The sequence below is a fragment of the Sminthopsis crassicaudata genome, chromosome 2 (genome assembly GCF_048593235.1).
Source record: "Sminthopsis crassicaudata isolate SCR6 chromosome 2, ASM4859323v1, whole genome shotgun sequence".
Lineage (NCBI taxonomy): Eukaryota > Metazoa > Chordata > Mammalia > Dasyuromorphia > Dasyuridae > Sminthopsis > Sminthopsis crassicaudata.
In genome coordinates, this window is record NC_133618.1 from 110,554,924 (window position 1) to 110,565,143 (window position 10,220).

General features: G+C 33.4%; 1 protein-coding gene across 1 annotated transcript in view; it reads left to right on the forward strand.

Annotated features, from left to right (window-relative positions):
• The window catches only part of REL (REL proto-oncogene, NF-kB subunit), a 65,910-nt gene extending 56,050 nt beyond the window's left edge, over positions 1-9,860 (forward strand). The window contains exons 6-10 of the mRNA XM_074287002.1: positions 420-524; positions 627-839; positions 4,083-4,145; positions 4,683-4,751; positions 6,432-9,860. Coding sequence (XP_074143103.1) covers positions 420-524; positions 627-839; positions 4,083-4,145; positions 4,683-4,751; positions 6,432-7,204 — 1,223 coding nt within the window. The 3' untranslated portion in view covers positions 7,205-9,860. The remainder of the gene's footprint in view (positions 1-419; positions 525-626; positions 840-4,082; positions 4,146-4,682; positions 4,752-6,431) is intronic.
• The last annotated feature ends 360 nt before the right edge of the window (positions 9,861-10,220 follow it).

Below are 10,220 nucleotides of genomic sequence, written 5' to 3' on the forward strand. Positions count from 1 at the left end.
TTCTGTTCATCATTGATCAATTGGAACTGATTTGGATCTTCTCATTGCTGAACCTAGTTACATTTATCAGAATTGATCCTCATATAGTCTTCTTGTTGAAGTATATAATGATCTGGTTCCGCTCATTTCATTCAGCATCAATTCATATAAGTCTCTCCAGGCTTCTCTGTATTCATCCTGCTGGTCATTTCTTACAGAACAGTAATATTCCATAACATTCATAAACCTTAATTTATTCAGCCAATCTCCACTTGATGGGCATCCATTCAATTTCCAGTTTCTAGCGACTATAAAAAGGGCTGCCACAAACATGTGATATAAATGTTAGCTGTCATCATAATGATTATTACAGCTTTACTCTTGAAATGTAGAAGATTTTGTGGAAATATCCATTCAGTTTTTTCTCAAATTCTCTTTAGGAGCACCTAATACTGCAGAATTAAGGATCTGCCGGGTAAACAAGAATTGTGGAAGTGTCAAAGGAGGGGATGAAATATTCCTACTCTGCGACAAAGTTCAGAAAGGTACTTCTATTTGCGTTCTTTCATTGAATTTATTTCATGTGAATATACACATTTTATATCTTAATCTTCTACTGTTAAATGTTTCTGCTTCTTATTTTCTAGATGATATAGAAGTTCGATTTGTGTTGAATGAATGGGAAGCTAAAGGTAGTTTTTCACAAGCAGATGTACATCGGCAGGTAGCCATTGTATTCAGAACACCACCATTTTACAAAGAAATAACTGAACCTGTAACAGTAAAAATGCAGCTCCGAAGACCTTCGGACCAGGAAGTTAGTGAATCCATGGATTTTCGATATCTGCCAGATGAAAAAGGTACTATTTTGCCACTTGAAAAGTTTTATCTCCTAAAAGATAGTTTTGCTTATGATTTTGATTGAAATCTGAGTTTGGAAGTACTCCCTGTATTTTTATTTGTTTTCCTTTACAAATTATCATTCATTCAAGAACTATATGACTGCTAAATATTATAAATATTACATTATAAGGCTATTGCATTCTTATTGCTGTGAGGCATATGTAAAACAAAAAATGCACCTTGTTCTTATTGGAGCTTCCAATTTGTGATAGAAAGAGTAGTCATAGACACAAAGAACTACAAATAGAAAGAGTATAGGAGAGGTACAGAGTTCTTAGAGAGAAAGCGGTCCATACAGAGTAAGTAGGGGAGGTAGAAGTGGGGAAACATCCATGGAAAGGGTGGAATTTGAGCTGGACCCCGTGCTGTGAGAAGAGTGTGCTAGGGGGGAGTCCAGGGTACAGGACAGGCTTAGGAAACAGGAAGTTGGATGAGATTCTGTAGTTTAGGATTACTAAGAAGTGAGATTTAAAGAGCATTAAGATTTGCAGAGTACTTGAAGTGCATCATTTGATTTGAACCTAAAAACAATCCTGTGATGTTAGCACTGCAGACTCACATGATAATCTCCATTTTATAGATGGAAACTGAGGCTCAAAGAGGTGTAAGGAGCAAGGATTTAGTTTGAAGGGACTTTAGAGACATAATGTCCAACCTCCTCTCCCCTCCCGGGAACTTAAGGGACTTGGGGAAGGTCACAGAGATAAGAGAGGGAAACAGGGCCTCTGCCACACTGCCCCATGCTGCTTCCCCACATTCATAATTAGCAAAGGGCTTGTGTCAGTCTGAGTTTCCTGATGGCTTAATTTTCGATGAAAGCCAAAAGGTTGGCCTTTGAGTAAGTTTTTTCACACTTATGACATGGGAGGGCTTTTCTCCAGTATGATATCTTGTAAAGTTTGTCCTCCAGATGCAGCCTTTCCCACATTAATTACATATGAAGAATTCTCAATCACTTGTGCTTAGTCAGTATCTCTGGTGTCTCAAATGGGATTCAGACCTATGTCATTGGGAAAGGCTTTGAGCCAGGTAGATAGGTCATGAAAAGAGGAGTTAGGAATTAGGAGTTAAGAAAGTACTAAAAAGGGTTTTGCTGAAAATAATCTATGGCTTTCATTTTTACTTAAGATGAATTTATAAGATGTAAAGCAAATTTTTGCATTTTCTTTTTTTTTTTTCAATTAAAAAATTAAACTACTAGTTTTTTTTATATGTGTGTACCTACCTATATATATAACACATTTAACTGATTACAGATCACATTTATGCATATTATATGTTTGGATATAGAATCATACCTTATTTAAAAAAAAACACTTTTGTGTACACTGTCTTATTTTCTTAGTGTAGTGGAAAGAGCAATTGATTTTGGAAGTCAGAAAACCTGAACTCATATTCCAGCTCCATCACCTGTGCCCACTGTGGGCAAGTCCCTTCAACTTCAGAAAGCTTATTTGTAAAATGGAAGATTGAACCACATGAGTTCTGAGGTCTTTTCTTGCTCTAAATATAGGTGTCTGTGATCCTCCCACTAACCTTGTGAAAGCAAGCAAAATCACTGTAAATTCTTTTTTACTTTTTTTGAAATGAACATTCATCAAATCAGTAGCAGTTATTTGCTGCCACATGTGTAGTGATTTTTATGATTCTTTGTCCTCATTAATTGAATAATGGACATTTAATAATTCTTTATTAATTAGCTAATTAATCCTAAACTCTTTTAAAATTAATTTTGGGGAAAGAATTCTGATTAATAAGTATAAATATTTTAAATACTTGATAAAATATTTTTTCTTTAACTTGAGTTTCTTTGTTTATATACATTTATGATTTAATCATTACTAAATGTACCTAATTCTTATTTTTTCCTTTGCACTGATTAAATTACTATCTTCCCCATTTATTTATTTATTTGTTTATTTCTGAGGCAACTGGGGTTAAGTGACTTGCCCAGGGTCACACAGCTAGGATGTGTTGTGTTTGAGACCAGATTTGAATTCAGGTCTTCTTGACTTCAGGGCTGGTACTCTATCCACTGTACCAACTAGCTGCCCTCTACCATTTATTTATAAAGATTATATTATGTAGCTAACATGAGAAAAGCACTACTTTCTTATGTGAAAAAGAAACCTTATATTTTTAAAGATTTTTTTCATTTTTAATAAATATATGCAACATAAACAAAAGTTCTTTGAGGGTCTTCAGTAATTATTTTTTAGCTTTTTATTTACAAGACATATGCATGATTAATTTTTCAGCATTGACCCTTCCAAAACCTTCTGTTTCAACTTTTCCCCTCCTTCCCCTCACTCTTTTCCCTAGATGACAGGTGAAACCTTGTATTTTTATCTAAGTTCAATTTTTAAACAATAATTTTGAATTAAGATAATTTGTTAAGTAACTCATAGATTCAAAGCATAACAGTTTTTAAAAGCTGCAGATGTTTTGGGAACTAATTCATGCTATCTTCTATCAATACTTTAAACCTTTTTAAACAAGTAAAAGTGAGTCAGGGTCAGATTGATAGAAATTCTTCTGTATGTATGTATGTATGTATGTATGTATGTATGTATGTATGAAGAAAGAGCCTTTTGATGATTATATTAGGATTCAAACTATCAACTTATTTGTGGTTTTAACAAACTACAAATTTTAGAATGTTGTATGTGAATTTTTTCCAATACCAACTTTAAATCTTTCTTTCCCCCTCCCACAAATCCTATAGAAGAAATGATACTTTTTACATTTAAGAGAAAATCTTATGTTGACACTGATCTAATGCATCAGTAGTTATTAAATCACTCCTAGGAAGCTAGGTGTACAGTGGCTAGAGTGCTAAACTTGGAGTCAGGAAAACCTGAGTTCAAATCCAGCCTCAGACACTTACTAGCTGTGCAGATTATTTAACCTCTGTCCACCTCAGTTTCCTCGGTTGTAAAATGGGAATATTGATAACACCTACCTTATGGGATTGTTTTGAGAATCTAATGAGATATTTAAAGAGTGCTTAGCATAGTGCTTGGCATATAGTAAATAGATGCTTAATAAATGCTTGTTCTCCTTTTCTTCCTGCTTTCCTATGTGCACTGATTTAAAGCATACTTTCTACATATTTGGGATTAAAGCAGTACATTTATTTTTTTAAAGGGTAGAAACATAATTGTGTGATTAATGTATTCCCCTCCTTCCTATCCAACCAGATCCACATGGTAATAAATCAAAGAAACAAAAAACAACTTTAGATCTCCAGAAGCTGCTCCAAGGTAAGGATTTTTTTTTTCTTTTTTTACTTTTAATCACTCAACCAAATTTTCAAAATCAAATGATGGATTTTTTTTCTTTTCCTTTTTTAAAAATTTAAAACCTTTTTATTTTCAAAACATATAGTTTTCAACATTCACCCTATGTTCTGAGTGTTTTTTCTTCCTTTCTCTTTACCCCCCTCCCTTAGATGGCAAACATGTTAAACATGTGCAATTCTTCTAGACATATACATATTTCCACAATTATCATGCTGCAACAAGAAAAATCAGATCAAAAAGGGAAAAAATGAGAAAAAAAATACAAAATGCAAGTTAAGAACAACAAAAAAAGTTATGTTGTGATTCATACTTAGTCCCCACAGTCCTGTCTCTGGGTACAGATGGCTTTCCATCACAAGACTATTGAAACTGGCCTGAATCACCTCACTAGTGAAAAGAGCCACAATGTTACAGGTTTTTCTCATTTATTTTTTAAAGTCATCTGATTTTAAAATGTAAATTGCAAAATTATACTAACTAAAGTTTTAAAAATTATAGTTAACTTTCCAGAAAGATCAAAAGCTGGTCCTCCTCAATCAACTGGAGAAGTGAGAATCATCAAAAAAGGTATTTATCATCAAAAAAGGTAGTTGATCTTTTGTACAGATGTGGAAATCAGAAAGACCAGTGTGCTTTATATATTCTTATATCATTCTTGATGTAGAAAAAATTGTTCATTTGATGTTTCCCCACAAATTTAAAATATATATCATATTGAAATTTATTGGTGTCTGTATGAAACAGTATTTGATTCCTTGATTATGTTACTTATATTTATATTACTCTCATTTTCTAGAGAATAAGTGAAGTTTTACAGAAAATATATAATTAACTGGAATGTCTGGAGGAAAAGATGTTCTGTTAATTAAATTTCTGGTTAACTAAAACTTAACTAGAAAATTCCCTTTTGTTTATTGAAATTTTTCTAAAATGTATTTACTTCCATATTTTACTAAACATAACACTTTGAACTTATCTCTTTTATGGTCAAAGACCTCCAAATGTCTTGTGGTGGTGTAGAAGTGACCTAATATTTTCATTAGATATGCCCATGGGGCACAAAATCTGCTGAATTTTGGACATCCAAAAATTAATCCACCTAAGTACAAAGCATAGTTTGCCTGAGAATAATGATTTTTTGGGTACATAATTAAAACTAATTATTTTAATTAATTTTAAAGTAATAATTTAAATAATAATAAATTATTAATAATATAATAATTATATATAATATAAGCTATATATTATATATAATATATTTAATTATATGAAAATATATGTATAATATATTCATAATATAATAATTAATATCAAATTAATAATTAATTTTTGAATTAATAATTAACTAAGTTACTGAAGAATTGTAACCTGACTTAGTAGTATGAATATCTATTGATATTGAGCTATAAGTTTGAAGAAGAATCTTGCAGTGCTGCAGAGTCATCTCTGACTAAATAAAGTTGTAAATGGTCTAGGAAATTAGGTTGAATCTATAGTGTCTTTTATTTATTGTGTATATGTATTTTTAATAAATCTTGATATGAATGTATTTTCCTTTGATTTTCCTCTTTATCTTGAAAGTGCAGTGCAAAAAATATTAATTCACATTTATACCGAACTTTAAAGTTCAAACACTTTCCTCACAATAACTGTGAGTTATTTTACCTCCATTTTACAGTTGGAAAAGCAGGTTTTGAGAGGTTAAAAATGATTTGCCTGATAATCACACAACTAATCCGAAGCAGAATTTAAATCTAGGTTATTCAACTCCAAGTGTCATGCTTCATCTACTTTTTGATGCTGTCTTTTGGTAGAACATTTCTGGTTATTTAGATTTGAATTAGCAGTGGTTCCACTTAAATATTTATATGAAATAGGCCCAATTTTCTCACAGGGGCTTCAAGAACTAGATTTTCATAATTTCCTAAATGAGATTACACTTTAATTACAATTTAATTAATAATAATAATAATATATTCTTACAAAAACATTTGCTTAAATTGAGTGTAACCAGCTATTTTCAAAGACTAGTAGAATAATTTTACCTAAAGGGATTTTGGCTATTTTGTGCCCAAAGATGTATATGAACTATAGATTATGTGAACCACATTATTTAAATAATATGTATGAATTCTTGTATCTAAAATTGGATGTTAAGATTCTTTGAAAATATTCTTTTAATTTTTTATACTTTTTTCATAAAAATGACTTTTTAAAAAATTTTTCTTTAATTTGTACCTCTAACAGAAATGTCAAGAACTCCAGGAACTATGCATCAAGTCCCATCTTACTTTCCTTCACCCTTTGTGTCAAATTCAAATACAATGTCACATCCAGCTTCAACTTTACCTTCAATGGGAACTTATCCTTCTTCAAGCTGGCCTTCAATGACTCTTCCTACATCAATAAACTCAATTAATACACATTCACCAAATGGTTTTCCAACAGGGACACTTCCCTCTGGATCACAGAGTAGCCGGTCATTCCTGGAAACAGCTAATGTTTCAAATAGTCTAGAAACTTCTGATCCTTGCCTTTTCAACAATGGTACAAATGGAATTGGAGCTCAGTCTCTGTCCCAGGCTGACCTTTTTAGTGTGAATATCAGCATGTTGCAGAATCGTCCTATGAATATTACAACGCCCAACAGTGACGGTATGATGGAGACTGAGACTCCCTTTGTGAGCATGAATCTTGAGAGTTCGTCATATAACTCCGTGTTAACCCCAAGAGACTACAGGCGGCCACTGCATCCGACCCCTTCTGCCAGGGTGTCTGCAGTGGGCTCCAGCGCCAGCCCTCCTCTCCTTGTGCCACAGGCAGATGTCTTTGATGCTGTAGATTTTACTTGTCTAGAGAACAGTACAGTAAGTGGATCTAAATCATCAGGCAATCCTAATTCAAATAACCCCAGTTTTATGCCGAACAGTCAGTGTTATGTTAATGATAATATGCAAAGTGAAGATCATTTTAATTCCTTTGAAGTCAATTTAGATTTTTTTAGTACAGGACTTGTGTAATTGAAATGGAGTGTATATCTTTTGAATACATAATTGCATATCATTTTAAGATTCTGTTTTGAATTGCATCATGATGCAATGAAAATGATGAAGATGCATCATTTTATACCTATCTTATACACTGGAGTCTTGCTATAATATATAGTGTGGGGATTTGAAATCTTAATGGATCACGTATCCGAAGAGGTTGCCATAGAAGTGTCCAAAGTATTCCTTGCAATAAAGTTTCATCTATGGCACTGGTTTTATTGAAGGGATTACTTGAAGAGGGTGCTTATATCAAGGCTCCAATACACGAGCAAATAAACTTTCCTCCAAAAAAATGTACTTCAAAGACATTTCACTGTAATGACTTTATATATGCCTGTGTTTTTAATGAATTATCTCAAATTTGCTTTCAAGCAAATTTTACATAGATACTGTAATGACCATGTCATTGAAAAAAATTTTTTTCAGCATTATTATTATAGGCAGCAGGTGCCCCCAAGGGGTCTCTTGTGGCCATTTGATATAATGTGTAGATTTGCTGGTTGTTAATAAAGCCTGGGCCTGAAGAATAGAGGATTGGGATCATCTGAAGTAGGCAGCAAGATCCCAAGAAATTATACTTGTTTCATGACTGACTCTTCCTTGGATAAAGCTGTTTCTTTGTAATTGTTGTGTCTCTTTAACATCTCACTGCTCCTTCAAAGAAGTTAGATTATGGTTGGTATTATGGTGGAGGCATTTATCATAGCTTCTTTCACCTCTGGAAATGATTTAGAGACCTTTATTATCTAATTTTCCTCAGATTCTTTAGTTCTTCCCACTTTTCATTTGAGTAAATAAATGACTTTTATGTAATTGAAAGTGAAATTATTTCATCTCACCAAAAAGTGAATTTTAAGTCAGGTGAAGCTGAAAATGACTGACCAGAAGAATGTAAGCTCCTTGAGCACAGGAAATGTTGTTACAAAATCCCCAAAATTTAGCAGAGTATGTAGATGCTGATAAGAAGTGCTTAATAAATGTTTGCCAAGCCAAAATGAATCTAATCAGCTACCATAGAGCAGGACTACAGTCTTGTTCTTGTGATATGGAAAGTTTTGCATTTGTAATTTGGTATTGGGTGCTTTCTGTATTTAAAATACAAAGCTCTTTTATATCATTCTCTTTGAGCTCAGTGATAGGTAGAGATGCATCTTGGAATTTTATAATATCTAATTTTAAATTTCCACTTTTTGGAAACTTTTCAAGCTGGCATTTCAGTTGGTAGAGGAGACAAATATAACCTTAAACAGTGTAACTGCTAATTAAACTGCTTAAAGGTAACTGATAGGAAAACCCAAATCACATGAATGTATATTTGAAATATAATCTGTAATACAGGCTAAAATATTTGAAAGTATTTTTCTAAAACGTTATATGATTGTCACATTTCTAGTATTTTAATTGACACTTTGAACAATCCTCCAGAAACTTTTCTAGTGGGTTATCTCAGTGATACATTATATATTTATATACTCATATATACTTATGTACATATGTATATATGAATAGTGCAATAAAGTAGTCCAAAAATGGCATTCTGCTTTTTCAAGACAATTTCTTGATTTAAGAAATAGTGGCATGTGGAACAAGATGAAAGCTCAATGAATATTTATTGAATTACTTTGTCACATGTTTTCCTGAACAGAATGTTCTTCATAAACTGGAACATGTGGTTCCATTAGGGATCTCATAATTTAGGTAGAACAGCACCTAGTTTATGAACTAATAAGCAACTTAGAGGAGCACCAGATTTTCCCTGGACTGACAGAATTCTACTGGGCCACACATCTTAAGTACTTTCCCATTAATAAATCGCAGCCCAGTTATCCTGTGAAAGCTTTTTCCAGAACAAAAATATTGTCCTGGCTGTAAATGCCTTGATGATCACCCTAAATTTACAGAAAGTATCCTTGAATGTGATTCTCCAAAGGCCAGAGGAAGATAGCACTGGAGGCGCACCATTCTTTTAGCCCCAGGGGCCAAGGTTCTAGAAATCGTTTGGTGAGGGAACAGCCTCTGTCCCCTTGAGGGGTTCTTTCCAGGATATGCTGATCTCCCTAGATAGTTTCTACTTATTCAAGTTCCCCTCAGGGTCCACATACAAGGTCCGAGGAAGAGTTAGGAAGCTATTTTCCCCTTCTGCCTGAGGTTGTTCACTCATTACATGAGTGTACCCTCAGAAGCTGCAGGACTCCTGTTCTTTCCTTAGTCCCCAATTCTCATGACCATTGTACCCTGCCCTACATTGCCTGTAATTATTATCCTAATTCTACCTTTTCTAAGTCCACCAGCATTCTTAGGCTTTCCTTATGTTCTTAATTGATGGGAATGAAAATCCATATATTTATAGGGGTACAAATCCACTAATGGTTCAAAAGTTTCTTTCAAATTCATTTACTCCTTGTTCCTTTATGTGATTCGGAAGTTTAACTATCAACAGCTCCTCACTGAACCCTAAATTGCTTTATATTTACTTTACATATACTTGTTATATATAAATGTTGTTTCCCCAGATTAGAATGTAAGCTCCCAGAGGGCATGGATTGATTAATTTTGTCTTTGTATCTGCAGTATTGAGCAGAGAGTGTCTGACAAGGGCACTTAATAAATGCTTTTGGATTGAGAATTCTTATTTTGTTGATTTCCTAGAAGTTTGTGATTTTTTAAATATAGGCTATAAATGAGTGAGTGAAAGGGGGAAGAAATTTTAAGTACTAGTTTTGATGTTATTGGACATAAATGAAACCTATCCTGCGCCTGAATGAGAGTTAGTAAAGGGGGAACCCCTTTTGGGTCCGCTCAAAGATCGTGACAGTGCAGAGTCCCCTGTAAAAGAATTTACAGGCCCCAAAACCTAGATTGATAAAAAGGTTTATTGTAGGGATTTAGAAGTAAAGTTAAAGGTAGAAAGATGCCAGGGCCAAAGGTGGTCACTGGGCGGGCAGGAACCCTTACATGGCCAGAAAGATACCATGTTTGGGGGGAA